Source organism: Rana temporaria, chromosome 2, assembly GCF_905171775.1.
Source record: "Rana temporaria chromosome 2, aRanTem1.1, whole genome shotgun sequence".
Classification (NCBI taxonomy): Eukaryota; Metazoa; Chordata; class Amphibia; order Anura; family Ranidae; genus Rana; species Rana temporaria.
In genome coordinates this window covers 143,426,284-143,447,528 of record NC_053490.1, presented here as the reverse complement: position 1 = coordinate 143,447,528, position 21,245 = coordinate 143,426,284, and the positions used below count along the sequence as shown (strand labels likewise).

The 21,245-nt window shown below is 42.7% G+C and overlaps 1 protein-coding gene across 3 annotated transcripts in view; it reads right to left on the bottom strand.

Annotated features, from left to right (window-relative positions):
• The window catches only part of RUBCNL (rubicon like autophagy enhancer), a 103,867-nt gene that overhangs the window by 63,659 nt on the left and 18,963 nt on the right, over positions 1-21,245 (bottom strand). For all 3 annotated transcript variants that reach the window (XM_040341257.1, XM_040341256.1, XM_040341255.1), the window contains exon 2: positions 14,046-14,143. In XM_040341257.1, coding sequence (XP_040197191.1) covers positions 14,046-14,117 — 72 coding nt within the window. In that variant the 5' untranslated portion in view covers positions 14,118-14,143. The remainder of the gene's footprint in view (positions 1-14,045; positions 14,144-21,245) is intronic.

Sequence of the window (21,245 nt, the reverse complement as noted above, 5' to 3'; positions counted from 1 at the left end):
TGGCTGATGTATTACTGCAGCATGTGCAGAGGAATATTGTATATAGCATAGGCAGATCCTGTATCATTGGGACATACACTCACATACTGTGTTGGGCACATGAGTCACTATACTTTGTTAGATTAAAATACATGTCAGTTTACTCTGCTTTGCAGCCTGAACAAGACAGACTTGATGTGTGTAATCAGAGTTCAGGAGGAATTCAGCTAGAGGGATTACACCATATAAATTAAAAATTGTGCTTGAATACACAGAAAAACAACTTGCTGGTCTAGCAGTATACTGAAAGCAATGGGATCTGGTACTTCTCCAAACCAGAGTTCAAAGAAAACTGTGCACATCAGAAATCAGCATTCCACTCCACTTTCAACTACTGTAAGGCCCCTTTCACATGGACAGCTGTTCTGCCGCAGTAAAAAGCATGTTTATTTTCTGCTAAAATTCAAGAATCCAGGCACAATAATCAGCTGCATTTGTACAGTGTGATTAGTTGCGCTTAGCTGCGGAACAATATTGAACGGGGATCAGACCTGGATCCCTGCCAATACCAGGCACGGTGTATGTATGAATCTTGGTGTGGGAACTCCACGCCAAAAAAAAGGCATGGGTTCCGTTCGCAAAAAAAAAAAAAAATAATAATAATAATAATAAAATAATAATAATAATAATAAAATAATAATAATAATAATAAAATAATAATAATAATAATAAAATAATAATAATAATAAAATAATAATAAAATAATAATAATAATAAAATAATAATAATAAAATAAATAATAATAAATAATAATAATAATAAAATAATAATAATAATAAAATAATAATAAAATATATATATATATATATATATATATATATATATATATATATATATATATATATATATATATATATACACACACATACATATACACATACACATACACATACATATACATATACATACACACACACATATACATACATACACACACACACACACACACACACACACACACACACACACACACACATATACATATACACACACACACACACATATACATATATACACACACACACACACACCAGACCCTTATCCGAGCATGCAGCCCGGTCAGTCAGTAAAGGTGGTGGGGACGAGCGAGCGCCCCCCTCCTGAACCGTACCAGGCCGCATGCCCTTAACATGGAGGGGGGTAGGTGCTTTGGGGCAGGGGAAAATAATAAATAAATGAAAAATAGTAATAATGATATTAAATAAAAATTAGGGCTGTGGAAATTAAAGATTAATTCTGCGATTAATTTTTTTGATCGATCAAAATTCTTTTGATTGGTACTAGTGGTGCAATGGATCGTAAATGATCCATGATCCGAACGAGTCACCATATGCGGATCAGCACACCACGTGATGGGCGGAGCTCTGCTGCTGCCTCGCCCATTGGTAAAGGCCGCGGCTTCGGCCTAGCTCCCGCAGCGGCTGTCATCTTGGTCCACCAGGCGGCGGCCTAGGTGAGCCTAGAGCGGCGCGCTGATGTCATCACCCGGCCTCAACTGCTCGTGTTCGGCCGGCTTCTCTGGCAAGACTAAGCAAGCACTAATCTTCCTATACAGTGGGGGAGATGTCTGTGGAGGTTACAGTGGGGGAGATGTCTGTGGAGGTTACAGTGGGGACTTTATATGGTGGTGATCTGAAAAATGTATGTGCGTTATAATTAATCAAAATTAGTCGATTAAATTGAGAACGATCGAACACGAAAATTTTAATCAGTAACAGCCCTCATAAAAATGTGTAACTGGTACACAATGAAAAAAAAAAAAAAAAACAGGGAGGGGAGGGGGAAACAAGACGGTAGTGAAAATAATGATGAGTCCCAATATATGGAATGAAATCTGTATTTGTAACAAAGTTCAGAGTGACCTATGCACCGTGGCAGCACCTAAAGAGTGAAGCAGGTCTCTGGAATAAAAAGAGAAAAAATATGCCTACTAAGTGCAGTATGTCAGGTAATGGTAACTTATTCATAAAAACAGTCAAATGGCTACTCAATATAAAAGTAGTACCAATGCGCCCATAGGAAGTGGAAATGGAGTCACTGTGGATCGTCAGCCGATGCTCTGTATGATGGCATCTTCTCCGGTAGAGATGTAATTTGTTGCTGTCCTGGAGAGGAGCGAGATGAAGCCCAATAGACACAGCCGGAAGTGGCTATTCAGCGGCATGCGTTCCAGCCTGGAGCGCACACGGCTCTCGGCGACAGGAAGTGACGTTGGGCGGGGCTCGGAATTACGGCGCGTTTCAATGCTTCCGCATTTTTATCAGATCTAATAGGAGGCGGCGGCTGTCATTCTTATATATGCTGAATGGACATACTGCACTTAACAGGCGCATTTTTTTCTCCTCTTGATAGGGACAAGGGCCTCTTCCCGACAACCCTGGCCGTTGGTTGTCGGGGTCTGCGGGCAGGGAGCTTATCGGAATCCGGGACCCCCCAGATCCAGGCCCCCCCACCCTAAGTGAAAGAGTATGGTACATCGTACCCCTTACCCATTCACCTCGAGGGAAAAAATAAATGTAACACTACACAGGTTTTAAAACCTTTACCACCAAAAGAAAGCTCTAATTGTAAAAAAGAAAAAAAAAAAGGAAGGGTAGAAATTTTGTTATGTTACAGCGTAGTAAAATTGTCAGATTTAAAGCAAAGCAGAGTCATATCGCAAAAAAATGGCCTGGTCATTGAGTAGCCAAATCTTCAGGGGCTGAAGTGGACAAGAGGATTCCCAGGCCTTTTTTTTTTTTTTTTAATAGGATTTTTTATTTTTATTGTTGCACTTTAAGCATTAAAATCTGCTCAAAAAAAAAAAAAGCAATTTTACAAAAAGCAGAGATTAACGAACCTAAAATATACAAATTGGTACTGACCATCTGGGGACCCAGACACTACACTAAGAAAAAAAAATAAAAAATCAGGATACACCTAGCCAGTGGTTTCATAGAGTAATGAGCAGTGAGACTAGAGGACGACCGATATGGGTTTTTCTATGGCCGATGTTGATATTTAGAAATCGGGACCCCCCTGCTTGCTCATGTCACCATCACACACTTGATGTTCTCAGTACAGGTGGCACTGGTTGGCAGGTTTCACACTGAGCCGACAGTGTAACTGTGTGCAACTGACATAACTGAATGCAGAGAAAGAGGGGAGCTGTTAAATTCAGCGGTGATGTCGGGGATGGGCGGTTCTGCCTTTGCTCACAAGATCAGGACAAGGATTGAACCAGCCAGAAGTCTCAGTGATGAGTATTCCGACACCTGCCAACCTTTGCTCACATCAGAAGGCTTAGGATAGAACTAGTCTCACAGGAGGATGGATAGCGATACACCTGTCTGAGCTTCCTTGTTCCAGTCCTGCCGTTGCCCTGTGATACGGTCTGGTTTCCATCCAACCCAGGGCTTGCACCACCACTCATCAGGTCATTTAGGCTTACTTCTGGCAGGTTGTTTCGCCATTAAGTTGCTTTCTTCTTTATGCTCTTCAGCATTTATTTTGCACATATATTGTTTTTTGTTGATAATTTTTATTTATTTTTTGCAGTTTAATCCACTCATTTACAGCCCCCCCCCCCCCACCACACGTGGCTAAGGGTGGTTTTATGCAGTAGCGATTAGTGTGCGCCATATATATTTGACCTGGGTTACAGCAGTTTAAAGTATGAATTACCTTTTCCAGCTGGATATTTGGCATATTTGGACTGGAGCCATGTTTGCTGGATTTGTTTTTTATGCGTTATATGTGCAACAAGATTTAAATAGGAGTCGCGTTCATACAGCCTTTATTTTCTGGTGGTTTTGCGATTTTAGAGGATATTGGTAGTTTGCAAAAAAAGCATTAAGGTTATTTATACAGTATGCAGTTGGGCAGACATTTCATCAGGAATGACTGAGGTGTAGTACGGTAGTTTGCTTAGCAGTCCTTGACCTGAACACCTAGTGATGCTGGCCTATTTTGTTAAACAGAGTGATGGGTAGCAAAACACCTGCCAGTAGTCACGAACATCAGAAGACTAGGATAGAACAAGTCACAGATTTATAAAAAAAAATAAAAAAAGCGCTTGTTTTCTCTTACAACATAAAGAGGTTGGACACTGATCAAAGGCCAGCTTTTAACCAGAACTTGTTTTTGATAATGGGCACCATTCACTGTACTTAAAATGGTTCTTTTTTTTTTTTTTTTTTTTTTTTTAGAATACTTCAGACTCCACCTCATAGAGCGTGCATTTACATGCTCATGTTCTGCGTACCAGCCCATTGCATCTCTATTTCGGTTTTGCATCATTAGTGTCTTTTTTTTTTTTTATATGCTAGTTGTTTTTGTTTTGTTTTCCACTTTTGTGTTTTTTTTTTTTTTTTTTTATATATATATTTATATTATTTTCTTGAGTACATCTTTGACTTCTTTTGCTGACCATATACAAAAGTTTTCCCTTAATACTTCCCTTCCTCTTACCCGTCCCTCCCCCCCCCCCCCCCTCCCATCTCACCAAAACAATCTCCTTATACCTCTACTTCTCTCTGATTTTTCAAAAATGGCCTTAAGTGCCTTCTCTTAATTTTTCCGCGTAACTCCACGATTTCTTAAAAGTTCTCCAGTTTTCCCATTTCATATTTTGTAATATGTTATTACCCTCCATGTCCTCCTGCAGTTCCTCCATTTTATACGTTTCTTCCACCGCGTCGATCCATTGCCAGATCGATGGGCATTCCACCTCTTGCCAGCCCCTTGGAATTAATCTTTTGGCAGCATTCAATAGGTGTGGTACTAGCGATTTTTTATAACTTTTAATGCCTTCTTCCCCCCCGTGGAACAGAACAACCCAAGGGTCCATCTTTATCTTTTTCTTTGTAATCTCTTCGACACAAGCCAATATTTTTTCCCAGTACCTCCTTATCTTAGGGCATCCCCACCACAGGTGTGCCATATTTCCTGGTAAACCGCATCCCCTCCAGCACTCTCCAGTCTGTCCCTCTTTAAACTTTTTTAATTTGTCTGGTGTCATATACCATCCGGCTATGCATTTAAAACACATCTCTGCTGTGCGGCTATCCACCGCGGAGGAGTGTGTCAGGGTCAGCATTTTCTCTATTGTGGTCCTATCCTGATGTGTCCCTAGTTCCCTTTCCCATTTTTTAATGAATGGGGGTATGTTCTGCTCTTCCATCTTCAGTAACATCTTATATAGTCCCGAGATAGATCCTCTGGCATTTTTTGTAGAGCATATTTTTTCCAATTCCACTAACTGATCTCCCGACCTCAACGGGTGTGGAAGATCTTGGATAAAATGGTTTAATTGCTGATATCTCCATTCATTAATTTCCAGGAGGGAGTTTTTTAATTTCAACTCCTGTAGTGTTAAAATGTGCCCTTCCTTCATTATATCCCTTAATTGTATAGTGTCCATTTTAATCCAATTTCCCCCCACTTGTGTTTTACCTGGTGCAAAATAATCATTATTCTTTAGTGATATAAGGGGTGAATTGTACTCTTTCACAATTTTTTTATAGACCGTGTCCCAAACTTTAAGTGCATTTTTAGTTATCTCGTGTGCGTTTTTATCTATTGTCCTAAATTGTGGAGGGTTCCAAATTATCTTATCTAGCCTTGCCTGTGACAATTCATTTTCTACACTAACCCACCTTTTTTCTTTACTAGCCCTGGCCCACTCCACCACTCTTGTTAATATCACCGCCTCATAGTATCTCTTGACATCGGGGACCGCTAATCCACCCTTTTTTTTTGGCTGTTTTAGGGTCTGAAGTGCTATCCTGTGCTTCTTATTTCTCCAAATATAATTCATTATTAATTTTCTAAGGGCCGAGAACAATGTCCCGGGGAGGGCAATGGGGATCATCTGGAACTTATATAAAATTTTTGGCAAAATGACCATTTTGCAGTAATTAATTCGTCCTATCCATGATATTGCCCTATTTTCCACCCTTTTTGTTTCTGTCTTAATTTCATTTAATAAAGGGATAAAATTTATCGTATACATCTCCCTAGTCGATTTTGCTAGCAGTATTCCTAGGTATTTGAGTTCTTTAACCCAAGCAAATTTGTACTTCATTTTCAGGTGTTGTTCTTCTATCTTGCTTATATTTATACTCATAATCTCCGTTTTTGTGATGTTTAATTTAAAGTTTGAGATTTCTCCGTATTCGCTGCAAAGGTTTAGAAGGTTTGGGATTGATGTTTTGGGTTCCATTAAATAGAATAGGACGTCGTCTGCAAAGGCTGCAAGTTTATGTTCTTCCTCTCCTATTTTAACCCCTTTTATTTTTTGAGAGTTTCTGATCCTAGCCAGCAGGGGTTCCAATGTGAGCACGAACAGTAATGGCGATAGAGGGCACCCTTGCCTTGTACCATTTCTCATTAAGAAGGTTTGAGAGAGACTTCCATTTATTTTTATTTTGGCCGTGGGGGACCTGTAGAGAGTGCCAATCCACTCCATCATCCTCTGTCCAAACCCCATTTCCTTCAGGGTGAGCAACATGAGTCCCCAGTCTACCCTGTCAAACGCTTTTTCTGCGTCTATCGACAGAAGTAGACCTGGGGATCCCACCGCCTTCATTTTCCGGAGGATTAACAGTGTTCTAACCCCATTGTCTCTCCCCTCTCTTCCCTGGACAAAACCTGTCTGATCCGGGTACACCAATCTCGCCATTTCCTGTTTAACTCTCCCGGCCAATACCTTTGCAAACAGTTTTAAATCTGTATTGAGCAGAGATATCGGCCGGTATCCTGAACAGTTTCCGATGTCCTTTCCTTCCTTAGGGATAACGGTGATAGTTGCCTCTGATGCCTCTTTACTTAGTTCGTACTCCTTTCCAAGCCCATTATAGTACTGGCATAGCCTTGGCAGAAGTATCTCTTTAAATTTTTTGTAATACATTACTGTAAAGCCGTCTGGTCCCGGACTTTTACCTGAGGCAGAGCTTGATAATGCTACTTTAATTTCGTTTTCCGTTATTTGCCTGTCCATCCCCTCTGCGTCTATTTGACTGACTTTTGGTAACCTTGCTTCTTCTAAAAATGCTGAGATTTTTTTGTCTTTCTCCCCTTTTTGCCAGTTTTTTTGTTCTACTGAGTATAATTTTTCATAATATAATCTAAATGTTTCAGCAATATCTTTTGTTGTGTGCAAGACCTCTCCTTTTTCGTTTTTAATTTTGTCTATATAGTTCCTTGATTTCTTTTTTTGTACCATCCGAGCCAGATGTTTGCTTGTTTTATTTCCCCACCTATATCTCTCCCTTGCCACCAAGTTAAATTCCCTTCTTGTTTCCCGATCAATAAGTTCTTTAAGTTCGTTCCGCTTGTTAACTAGATCTAGATAAATATCTCGTTGTTTACCATTTTTCTTATGTGTTAGTTCCAAATTGAAGATCTCATCTACTAATTTTTCCTTCTTACTGTTCATTTCTTTTTTCCTCCTTGCCCCTTCGGAGATTAACACCCCTCTAATCACCGCCTTATGGGCATCCCATAATGTTGCTGCCGAAATATCATCTGTCTTGTTTATCTTAAAATATTCCTCTAATTCTTTTTTGACCCTCATTAAACTTTTCTCTTCTATTAGTAGTTTCTCATTTAGTCTCCAATTTGGATAGGTCCTTTGATTGCCTATAATATTTATGGATATACTGATTGGAGCATGGTCGGAAATCGTCATGGTCTCTATTTTTGTCTCGACCACCGCATCTAGCATTCTATGCTCAATGAAAATGTGATCGATCCGGGAGTAACTCTCATGTACGTGAGAATAAAATGTATAATCTCGTTTGCTTGGGTTAAAGATCCTCCATGTGTCTACTAATTGGCTTCTATGTAGACTACCTTTTACCTTTCTTAATTGCCTTTCTTGAGTCTCTAATGTTTGGTGTATTTTATCGACCTTTGTGTCCATACAGAAATTTAAATCTCCTCCCAATATTATCTTTCCCCTCCTGAAATCTTTTAATTTCCCCAGGATTCCCTGGAGGTATTTCATCGGGGAGGTATTCGGTGCATATATGTTTACAAGAGTATATTCCTCCTCCTCTAATTTTCCCCTTAAAAAGAGGAATCTCCCTTCTGGGTCTGTCAATCGGTCTGTTAACACAAACCTAATCCCCTTCGCTATCCCAATTGCTACCCCTCTGGCCCTTTTAGAGATGGTGTCGCCATAGTACCATATGGGGAAGTCAGGGGAATATAGCTTTATGTTTGATCCTAATGTAAGATGGGTTTCTTGTAAAAGGACAACATCTGACCTATACCTCTTTAGTTCCTTTAGTACCTTATGTCTCTTTGATGGACTATTGAGGCCTTTTACGTTATAAGATAGGCATTTAATTACCGGCATCTTGGTTGTTGGTTACAGTTTCTTCCGATTGTCTTGGTGAGATAGGATATCTTCCCCCCTCCCTCCCCTCCCTCTCCCCCCTCCCCTCCCCTCCCTCCCACCCCCCTCTCTTCCCTCCCTCCCCCCTCCCCTCCCTCCCGCCCTCCCAATTTGGCCTATTTAAGACCTCTGAACCATTTTCCATGCCCTGGTTCAGATTGCTCCGGGTGGGGTCTGGGATCTCCCCCCCCATCCCGGTTTCTCCACCCCGGGGTAGGGGGGGGGCACAGGGCCCAGCCAAGGAACAGAAGGAAGGCCAAGAAACAAAAAGAGGTCAGAAGGAAAGAAGAAACAAAAAAAGAAAAACAAGCACAGAAAGAAAACCGGGGGCCTCAAAAAGGGCCCACAAAGGGGCGGCTAAGAGAGAAAAAAAAATTGAGAGAGAGAGGGGTATGGAACAAGGGGGGGGGCGGAGCTTCCATTCTCCACTCCCCCCCCTCCCCTGCCCCCTACTCCCAACCCGGTATGTCAGGGACCCGGATCTCCAGTTTCCTACAGAATTCATTCAGGTCCTCAGGAAATCTCAATGTCGCAGATCTCCCATCTTTTGTTCCAATTAGGCAGGCAGGGAAACCCCAATTATACTTGATATTCGAGTCCATCATCTGTTTTAGGAGCGGTTTTAACAACCATCTCCTTGCCAAAGTTTCTGGGGCCACGTCGGTGAATATCTGCAGGTCCATCCCTTCAAACACTATCGGGGATTGGCCCCTCAGCTTCTTCCAAATTGCCTCTTTTTCTTCATAGAATCGGAACCTTATTATGACATCTCTTGATCGCTCTGAGGTCGCTCTTTTCGGATTTCCTACTCGATGGACCCTTTCAATCCCGACTGGGTTCTCTACAGTTCTTTCCAATATTGGATTAAATATCTTCTGCGTTATTATCCTGAGGTCCTCACCCCTTTTCTCTGGTATGGACCTTATCCTTAAATTTTGTCTCCGATTTCTGTTTTCCTGATCCTCTAATTTATAGAGAATATGTCTTTGTTGTAGTTGGATCTGGTCCATCTGGGCTCTGAATGTATTTGCTTCTTGTGCCTGTTTCTCTATCTGTTCCTCTACTGCCTCTATTCTGGATAACATATGGCCTAAATCCGTCCGCAGGTTCTGTATTTCGCCTTTTATCGCATTTTCCAGTTTTAACAGCATCTCTGCCATTTCTCCCTTGGAGGGGGATTGAGTGTCTACGCTTCGATCATCCATCCTGCTGCTCTCCAGTCCACTCCCTGTACTCCCTGTAGGTCCTTCCTCTATAGATGTTTCCCTGGAAGTATCACTCTGGGGTTTTTTATTTTCGGTCTTTTTTACTTTATTCACTTGTTGTTGCTTTGTTAATCCCTGGGAACCGGAGGTACGCGGGCTTTCCCCTCTGGTCACAAATGGCCTTATTGAGCTTGTTGCTGTTATGTTACATGGAGTAGTTGGGGGTCCCCCTTTTGTTGATCTACTCGTCATTCTGCTCATGTTAGTCTCCCTCCTTCTAATTCTCTTCCCCAGCTTGACCTCTTGTTTCCAACAATTTGACACCAGACTCAGTATAGGGGTACAAACCAGTATGGTATACCGGATGGGGTAGGACGGGGGGTTTTGAGGTGTTCCCTTTTTCCCTTTAACCTTTATACGGGAGGGATGTGTTGTGTCCTTATCTTTAATAGGTTGATTTCATAGGTCCTCTCCTTTTGCCCCCTTCACTGCAGTACAAGTCTTGTCCCTTGAGTCCTCTCGCCATGTATTTCAAGTACTCTATGCTTTTTGCTGGAGACCCTGTTTGTTCACTATCCCCCCCTTGTACTGATACCCTGTCACTGTTTGATCTTAATTGTCTCTTGGCCTTTCCACGTGCGTGTGCATGACCGTACTACAGTCAATGGGATGTCATACCGTTCTCAAGGGTTTGTACAGAGTTCTGGGTTCAATGGCCCAAGGGTCAGTTTTAAATTCACTGTATAAAAAGCCTTTATACGTTAGTACACTGTATGAGATACCTTATGTGTTTTATAGCTTGCGTCTTTTGCATGTATTAGTTTAACTGAGAGGTTGCAGTTTTTGTTGGTCCCTCTTTAACCCTTGACCATGGTCCGGTTCCTCTCTCAACAGTTTTTCACAGGTTCCTCACACAGTATATTGCAGACATTATATGCTTATTCTCGTGTGCACGCTCCTTCACTGATACAGTCTCAAGTAAATCATCACCTCCTAGAGCGCCATTTAGACCCCCTTTCTTTTAAATGAGTGGGTAATCAATGAGGGAGTGTCAGACCTGTTACCTCTTTCTCTAGCAGATTGGCAGTACGTTCAGCCCCACCTTTGCCTCTCCATCAGGAGATTCCCCCTACCTTACCTCGGTTCTTCCAGTCCTTTGTACGGGGGGTTTCACCAAGCTGACCTTATAGCTTTCCTATGACGGAGATGGAGATGTTCCTCTATGTGGGCGCGGCAGGCTCCGTTCTCCTGCTACGTGACCCTGCTTCCTCCTTCAAGCCGCCTGTCCCCGCTCCTCGCCGACTGCCGACTGTTCCGGTGAGCCTCCGTCGCGGCGTGACAGGCAGTGAATGAAGCAGGCTCTCCACCCCCCCAGCACGGCGCGATGTTATCCGTGCGGGTCCTTCAATTTTTCGGCGCGGTGGTCAGCGTATAGCGTGAGGCTGCCGTCTGCCGTCTCCTCCCTTCAGTCAGCGCGATCCGTCCCTTCAACCAGGCAATCCCATGGATCTTCACTCCCCCCACCTACAAGCGCGCCACGTCCTCACGTGCACGTGCACGCCATCCCCCCTTAAAATGGTTCTAAAGCCCAAAAGGTTTTACCTTAAGGCTCCTTTCACACTGAGGTGTATTTCAGGCATTTTAGTACTAAAAAATAGCACATAAATAACGCCTGAAATAATCCTGCCCCAGCATTCTCAATGTGAAAGCCCAAGGGACAAGGGAGGGAAAAAAAAAAAAAAAATCTCCTGCAAGCAGCATCTTTGGAGCGGTGTGTATACCGCTCCTTCCCATTGAAATCAATGGGACAGCACGACTATACAGCCCGCAAACCGCGGTATTAACCCTTTTATGGCCGCTAGCGGGGGTTAAAACTGCACCACTAGTGGGCGAATATTGCAGTAAATACGACGGTATAGCGGCGCTAAAAATCGCGCTGCTATACTGCCACCGCACCCAGTGTGAAAGGGGCCTAATGCACTTTCTGCATCAAAGGTACAAACCCTCTATCCAGTGCTGTGCTCAAGAGCAACAGTTCTCCCTCCCACCTCCTTCCAGTGCAGACTGATAGCAGTGTGACATCTATGCATTTTTTTTTTTTTTTTTTTTTTTTTTTTAGGAAAAAGTACCCTACACACCCAAGTGGTTGTGGTTTGAAAATCACTTGTGCGAATCTTAGATGAGCACATCATCCACAGTTCTAAATTAGGCTGACCTCTACAACCCCAGTCATGCGATATGCACGTATGGGTTAAGCTAATCACCAGGCTTGTCAGAGGCGATTTTTCCTAAATAGGTCTATTGGTAAAACTACCTAAACACAGATCAGAATGCATACAACAGAAGAATTAGGGAAGAGCGCACCTGGAAACTTCACAGCACATTTTAAAGTGGGAGTAAACACTCATGCATGAATTTTATTTATAGGCAAGCCTATATTAAAGGGGTTGTAAAAGGAAAAAAAATAAAATTCCCTAAATAGCTTCCTTTACTTAATCATTCGATTTTGCTTTTAAATGTCCTTATTTCTTCTGAGAAACCCTCACTTCCTGTTCTTCTGTCTAACTACACAACGTAATGTGAGGCTTTCTCCCTGGTGTGGAGAAAGCCTTTGAGGGGGCGAGCAGGAGTGTCAAGACGCCGACTAACAGTTATTTTCTCTATCTGCAAAGTAGAGTGTCCTGACTTGCCTGCTCGCCTCCTCCCTATTTAAAAAGCAAAATCGAAGGATGAGGTAAGTGAAGGAGGACTGCACTAAGGTAAAGGAAGCCATTTAGGGGGAAAAATATTTTTTTTTCCTTTACAACCCCTTTAAGGCTTACCTATAAGCCATGTAAATATCTCCCAACACATGCACCTGGTGATGTCAGCAGCGCATGCATTCTGAAGAACAGTATACCAATGCTGTGCCATAAACTGCGGCTCCCACCCACATGTGCGCGTGTGGCGTCATCAGGTTTCAACCACTAACACAGCCGAGCCCGTGAACCCGGAAGGAAGACTAGGTGGAGATGGAAGTGCCTGCAGCGGTGACTGCGCGCTGCTGGAGGGCTTAGTTCCAAGACAAGTTTCACACAATGTGCCAGCATGTGATGCATACTAGCACATAGCCTTGCAGGTTAAAAATAAAAATGTCGGTTTACAAATGCTTTAAGCTAGGTCACTTGTAAAGGTGGCCCATAAAAAGGCTGTTTGAGAAACTGTAGAATGATGAATTTCCAGCCTTTTCTTCTTTCGCAAAAGGGATTTTCAAATGTGCGATTTTCTCCACTTCTATATGACTGAAAATAGGATTGTTGCAAAGAATGCCCAAAATCCAACACATTGCTTGCGATTATCTATATGGCTCTATATGGGCATCCTTAGAATTGCAAACCTTAATCTTTAAGAAAAACAACTGTGAAATGATGGCTAGTGACATTATCAGACATGCTCTACCTAGAAATGTTTTTAGTAGGTTTTAGGTCTTTACAATATGTCAACAGAAACATCTAGGCCAGTGATGGCGAACCCGTGGCACGCGTGCCGCTGCCGGCACGTCGAGCCCTCTCTGTGGGCACGCCATGAAATGAAAGCACACAGTGAAAAATCTAATTGTCCACACCGCACTGCAAACTACATCCCCCATAGTTCTATAGGCTTGCGGTGACGTACCTGAGTGGGAGTGACAAAGAATAAGCACCGGGGGGCGACGTGCGCACGCCAATCCAATCCACACCGCACCCACCAATCAGCGGCTAGCTGTCGAAATGATCAGATCTGCGCTTCTAATATTTGCTCTGCCCTCCACCGCCTCTCAGCCAAATCAGTATTGCTGTAACCCGCCCTCCTCCTACAGCCCGCCACATTTGACAAGAAGATGCAGGCACAGATGAAAGCGTGGCTGTGCTGTATTGAGGTAGGCGGGAGTGTGCTCTGCTCGGCTCTGTTCCCTGCACTTGCCATGTTGTAGAGAGCCTGCTTCTCCTCTGTCAGGACCGGAGCTGCTGTGACTCTGACAAGGAGTGAGGCAGAGCAGGCTTTCTGTGATGGCCCCCCTCCCTCTACTCCAGTCAGCAGCACCAGCAGAGAGATCAAAGACACACAGACAGGGCTGTGTGCATTCTTCCTCGGCAGGACTGAGCAGTTTGCAGAAGGGGACTGAATTGCAGGTAATCATTGTGCAGTAACCCAATGTAATGCTGAAACCTGCATTCACAACAAATTTGGCTGAAACTTACATTTTTGGTCCTTTTGGGGTGAATTAAAAGGGACGATCAGTCCCATCCTCTGTACAGAGACACTGTGTTCGCACTTTGAAAGAAATAAGTTGGTTTTTCGTCGAGGTTTGGGCACTCGGGCTCAAAAAGGTTCGCCATCACTGATCTAGGCATTTAAAATAGAAAGTAAATACATACCTTGCACAAGGTGCAAGGACTCACCTGTGCCACACTTGTACAAGTCTGAACTCTCTTTGTGTTGTAGTCTGTCAATGTCAAGGCGTGTACAGACATGGTTGGTAATCCATAAAAGGTGCAACCTAGAAGCATACACAAACAAAAGTGACATTAAGACAAAAGATCATCAAGCTTAACTGAACAAGAAAAAAAAAAACACCCCACACATAAACCTATTATTTAGCTGCGTTATGAATAACAATGCAGGTTTTAAAAGATTGTATTGCATAAATTCTCCACTCTTGAGAGAGATCTGAGACATGTATTCTGCAAAGGAAGGACGTCTTATAGCTTACCGTCTTTGGAAAAAAAAGTTTGATTTTTTTTTTTTTTTTATTATAGATACATACAGTGAGGAAAAAATATAAATAGTATTTGATCCCTCCTGATTTTGTACGTTTACCCACTGAAAAATGAATCAGTCTAATTATAATGGTAGGTTTATTTTGACAGTGAGCGACAGAATAAAATGGCTCCCCAAATCATCATGAACTGTGGAAAATTCAGCGTTTCATTTGGAAACCAAGGTCACAGAGTCTGGAGGAAGATTAGAAAGGCACAGAATCCAAGTGGCATGAGGTCCAGTGCGAAGTTTCCACAGTCGGTCAACATTTGGGGAGCCATGTCATCTGCTGGTGTTAGTCCACTGTGTTTTATCCAGTCCAAAGTCATCGCAGCTGTCTACCAGGAAATCCTAGAGCACTTCATGCTCTTCTCTCCTGACCAGCTTTATGGAGATGCAGATTTCATTTTACAGTAGGACTTGGCACCTGCCCACACTGCCAAAAGTACCAATACCTGGTTTAAAGATCATGGTACCACTGTGCTTGAATGGCCAGCAAACGCGTCACCATAGAGAATCTGTGGGGTATTGTCAAGAGGAAGATGACAATGCATACAAGCTAAAGGCCGCTATCAAAAGCAAACTGGGCTTCCATAACCCCTCAGCAGTGCCACCCACTGATCGCCTCTATGCCACGCCACATTGATGCAGTAACTCATAAAAATGTAGCCCCGAATGAGTATTGATATAGTGCATGCTACATACATTTCAGTATTTTTTTTTGTCTTATGTAATATTCTAATCTTCGAGATACTAAATTTTGGGTTTTCACTAGCTGCAAGCCATAATCATCAAAATAAAAGCTTGAAAATATGTATGTATGTATGTATGTATGTATGTATGTATGTATGTATAATGCTGTGTGAAACCCATCTATACAAAATATGAGTTTCACTTTTTTAAATTACTGAAATAAAAACTTTGAACATGCATACATAAAGTATTAAGCTAAATGCATTTGACCTGGGGACTCTTAGATCACCATCAAGATGATAATGTACACAAGTTTATTTTTTATAAGTTTCATTTAACACAGAGGGCCAATTAACAATCTACCATTTGTATACATTAGAGACAACGTATTTAAAAAAACAAAACACACACACACACACACACACACACACACACACACAAACTCACTTAATTTGAACAAACATTTTAGTGTCCTGATAATAAGGGACAACATTTGTAAATACAATGAAACGATACTAATACTAGCTGTCAAAAAGGGGGGGGGGGGGGTGTTGTACTGTACATCTTATTTGCCTTTAAAATAAAGATTCTAAATAGCACTTGAAGACATTACCACCCAAAAAAAATGTAATTGCGCGGTCATGCTATGTTGTACCCAAACGAATAACAGCCACCAGTAGATATACGTCGGCAGAATCACACGTACAGGCACATCCACGTATCTGTACACGTCGCAAAGCAAATGTACACTAGTAAAGAGGCCTACGAGTTTCTGAGCATGACAGATAGTGAAGAGGAGGTCACGCATCTGTCAGATTCTGGCTCAGAATACATCTCCGTAGAAGACAGCGGCTCCAGATAGCTCTGTCGACGAAGAGGTCCCTGTTAAGGGCAGGCGTACCCGAACCCATTCTGCTGTTGAGGTGCAAGAACCGCAGAACCCTCGTATGGAGCAGAGAGCAAGTACTAGCGCCGCTATTCCTTCTGGTGAACTGGCAAGCACCAGCAGCCTAGTACACCCTGGTCGTTCATCCAGCACTGCAGTATCACATGGTGACGTGGCGAGTCCCATAAGTGCAGTTCAAGCTGGCGAGGTGACAAGCACAAGTAGTGTCCGCTGCCACCAAGAAGACAAGACAGGCCCGTCGTGCCCATAGTGCCCTTCCTGCTGCATTCGCCTATACTGATTGGGTCCCCCAATAGGGGGGCTTTGTGCCATTTTGGCATTTTGTGGCCTTCGAAACTGATAGGTAGTGAGGAGTGATATCAAAAATTTGCGCCCTCCTGAAGGCGGTGCTTGGTTTTTGGGGCTCCATATGCGGCTAGGCTCCCAAAAAGTCCCACACGTTGTATCCCCGTACTCAGGAGAAGCAGAAAAAATGTATTTTGGGTGCAATTCCACATATAACCATGGCATGTGTGAGCCATATATCATTTAGTGACAACTTTTTTTTTGTCATTATTCAATCACATGGGACAAAAAATAAATAAAAAATATTCAATGGGCTCAACATGCCTCTCAGCAATTTCCTTGGAGCGTCTACTTTCCAAAATTGGGTCATTTTGGGGGGGGGGGGGGGGGGGGGGGGGTTGTACTGCCCTGCCATTTTAGCACCTCAAGAAAGGAGATAGGTAGTCATAAAATTAAAAGCTGTGTAAATTCCAGAAAATGTACGCCGATGGACATTTTTTTTACTAAAGACATGTGGCAGAATACATTGTGGCCTAATGTATGACTAAAATTGAGTTTATTCAATTTTTCTTATAACAAAAAAGTAGAAAATATTTTTTTCAAAATTTTTGTTCTTTTTCCGTTTAGATCACCAAATATTCAAATCACAGAGGCAATCAAATACCATCAAAAAGAAAGCTCCATTTGTGGAAAGAGACAGACAAAATTCAACATCGCATGACCGCGCAATTACCAGTTAAAGCAGCGCAGTGCCAAAAACACTGTAAAAACACCTCGGGTCCTTAACCTGCAAAATGGTCCGGGTCTTAAGTGGTTAACCCACATAAAGTGAGGTGTAATATTTCTATCATTGCTGCAGAATTATTAGCCTATTGCTAAATTGTAAATGCTTGTGGAGTTAAATGGCCAAGAATACCAGTGATGAGCACCTCTCAAATATAGACTTTGCCCATAGACTACGCCTCCACCAGCTGTATCCATTGGCAAAAAGTAAAACCAATATTCCAAAAGAAATCGTGACATCCTTTTTAATTGCTGACAGGAAGCCAGGTATGGGGAAGTCAGCCACAGATCTTGTGACTGGGGTCTTTGAGAGGTATAAATATAAAAAAAACTGACAAGATCTACTCAAAATGGAAATGCTGAAAAGGAACGGTTCCTGGCCGCCCATACACTGTTCAAATCTCACCGGTTTAGCAGGAACCGCCAAAATTCAAACCATCATTGGGCAGGCTAAATGTACCAAGTTGATCAATCAACTTGGGTACAACCAGCCTGCCAGATTCACTTGTGATTAGCGAAAGCGGCCGCTATAGCCACCAGCGATGATCACCATCTTCTGGTAGGAATGGCTTCCCCTGCTTGCCCCCACCGGGAGAAGACAAATGCTCAGCAGGAGGGATTCCCCTGTCAACACTGTATGTCAATAGGGGAAATCATGCATCGGTTGCAGGAAAGAACTTTTCACCGTTTATGGCCTGTCTTAGGCTGCATTCACACCTAGGGGACAAAACGCCTGAAGCGCGACGCTACAATACGCTGGAGGGGAGAAATAATATGATTCTCTCTATGGAGATGGTTCACATCTCCACGCCGAACGCCTGAAACTCAAACAAGTCCCGGACCCTTTTTTGTTGCGGCATATCGGGCGGCTTCGGCGGTCTCCATACCCGACAATGACCTATACAAAACCGCGGTTAAAAACGCTGCGTTTTGCCACGGCAAATTGCGGTAAAAAAAGGCCAAATCGCCTATGCGTGAATGCAGCCTTAGGCCTCAGGCACACTGCAGCTCAAAAAAGCCGCTTCAAGCATTTAAGCTTTCATTTCTCCACCTGTAAACTCCCGTCCAGGTTAGCCTATGTGTCCATGCACACTATAGGCGGTTTCAGGAGTTAGTGGTAGAGGAGTTTACAGGCAGAAAATAAAAATAAATCCTCTAAAAAAAAAACTCCTTAATGCTCACAAACGCTCGGTACGTGCCTATGTTGGACATAATTCTGGGTAATAGAATGTATTTGCACCAGACGTGGGAAGGCCTGTTAACGTGGAACTGAGAAAAAAATAAAATGAAGTGCTTGCAGCTTATGTTTAAATCTTCTGCTTTACAGTCCTAGAACTGTATGACATCACTTCACATGATCAAGTTCACAAGGGCAATGTCAGCGCATGAACTATACCCTTCCTATGGAGAACACATTCACACCCAGTTAGAGCTTTTAATGGGTAGTTCATTGTTGCCATTTCTATTCTTGGCAATCTAGGGAAAAACAGGTTATAAAAACAACTTGGCAAAGTATTTTTATTTAACATAGCAAAATCAGGGAGATATTTCAGCTGCCATGTTAAGTCAACGCACTATAGTCATATCTGTGTGCCTTTAATATTTATTCACAAAAGGCATGTCATAGGCCCAATTCACTAAGCCATGAAGACCGATTAGGAATACCAATGATATTGAAAAAAAAAAAAATCATATGGTTCAAAATAACAGCTATGGAAATGAACACATGCAATAAATCTTAGCGAATTTAACCTCGTGTAGCTTTTCAGAGAACTTTGATCCAACTATGGCAGTTACCTAATATACCAATAGAACATCCACTAATTTTTAAACCATTATTATTTTTATTAAAATAGCTCTGTGTCAGTATGCTCTCATGTTAAACTGCTCTACTGGTCACTAAAGCATCTAAACCAGGCATGACAGACTAACACTGTCTGTAGTTCTCAAGCAGCAGAATGTACAGTCCAGGCATCTGCAATATGCTGAAAAGTAAAACCTAATGGTGAGACGTCACCACCGCATCAAACACATGCAGGAAAAGCACCACCACTAGCTGTAAAATGGGGGAAAAGGTCACAAACTGCGAAAGAAGATTCAGAGAACTTAGAGCAGCTGGAACATGACAAATGCATAGGTTAATACTTGGCTCTCTTGCACTACCCAAAAAATTTCCCTAAATAGCTTCCTTTACCTTAGTGCAGTCCTCCTCCACTTACCTCATCCTTCAATTTTGCTTTTAAATGTATTTATTTCTTATGAGAAATCCTCACTTCTTCCTGTTCTTCTGTCTGTAACTTACCACCGTAATGCGAGGCTTTCTCCCTGGTGTGGAGAAAGCCTCTTGAGGGGGGGGGGGGGCGAGCAGGAGTGTCAGGACGCCCACCAACACACAGCTCCTTTCTCTATCTGCAAAGTAGAGAGTGTCCTGACTTGCCTGCTCGCCCCCTCAAGAGGCTTTCTCCACACCAGGGAGAAAGTGTCGCATTACTGTGTGTAGTTACAGACAGAAGAACATGAAGTGAGCATTTCTCAGAAGAAATAAGGACATTTAAAAGCAAAATCGAAGGATGAGGTAAGTGAAGGAGGACTGCACTAAGGTAAAGCATGTTTTTTTTTTAGGGAAAAAAAAAAAAAAAAAAAAAAAAAAAAAAAATTCCTTTACAACCCCTTTAAAAGCTACACTGGCTAGAAAATCGTTGAAATCCGATACTTGCGGTAGAATTAAATAGATGCCTGGTCCCCTTTGCATGCTGTGCTCCACAGTACAGGCATACCCCACTTTTAAGTACACAATGGGAATGTATGTAAAACAAAAATGTACTTAAAGTGAAACAATACCTTTTTCACTTCTAGGGTGTAGTGGGGGTGTCAGAAGCTGTAGTTGAGGTCCCAGGGGCTGTAGTGGGGGTGTCAGGGGCACACTGGAACAGGGCGGGCTATGCTCTCAGGGCTTCAGCTCCTTCTACTGTGGCTGCAAAATGTCTGTACAGTACTTGTAAGGCACTTTACATACACTCGCGGGTATGTCCTTACTCGTGAGTGTACTTAAAGCGGGGTATGCCTGTAATGAGGAGTCCAGATGAAGGAACCAAAAGCATGCATTGTGGGACCAGGTATTCGACATACTGGGAAGGATTTTGGATTCCAAAGATACTTTAACCAGCATTGCTCCTGAAAACCATGTATTTCTGCAGCTAGGGTGACCACATTTCTAAACTACTATTCAGGGACCCTCCCTTCCCAAAAATCAACTTGTGCTGTAACAAATCACAGCACAGTGATTGGACACGAGGTGGGATTTATGATTTAATTTCTCCAATCACAAACAGGGGGCAGGGATTGTGCTCCTCCAGGCATTCCCAGCGAGGACAAATACTGTCAGTGAGTAAAGCGGTGATGTGGTGGCCTTTTTTGGGGGCATCAGATTGGACCGGGGGGGGGTGGCGGCGGCTGTGTCAGTTTCATTCCGTGACACTATTGTCCTGAAATGAAGGCGCCCAGGACAAACCTGCAAAATGCGGGATTGCCCCAGGCAATCCGGGACACGTGGTCACCCTATTTGCAGCACAGGCAGAAGAGTAAGTATTACTTCTTTCTTTGCAGGTATGGCTTTCGTTTCCGATTTAAAGCTAAAACTCTGGTTTCTTATGCCTTATGTGATAGTGTCTTCACAAAAAACAAAAAACACACACACACTTTCATTTAGAACCCTTTCACACTGAAGCATTTTTACAGCGTTTTAGCATTAAAAATATCGCTATTAAAACGCTCTCCGTGCATCTTAATGGACCCTTTCACACCGAGTCCTGCAAGCAGCATCTTTGGAGCAGCTTTTGGGCGCTGAAAAAACGCTCCAAAAACGCCCCTCTCCATTGAAATGAATTGAAAGCGCTGTAAAAACGCCTTACTCTTTCACACTGAGGCACTGCAAAAACGCCCAAAAACTTTAGGGTCTTAGCGGTGCTTTACTAGCACATCGGGATTGCAGATGAGGCTTCGCTCGAAAAACGCCCCAGTGTGAAAGGGGCCTTAGGGTGATGGTGAAGTCAAACAGTTTCTAAAGGCTGACTTTCTGTAAGGATTACAGAAGTAGGAAGCAGAAGATCTGCAAGTGAAGAACACAGATTTAGAAGGCAAAAGTTTAAACTGTTTTTCCCTGCAGAGACTCCCA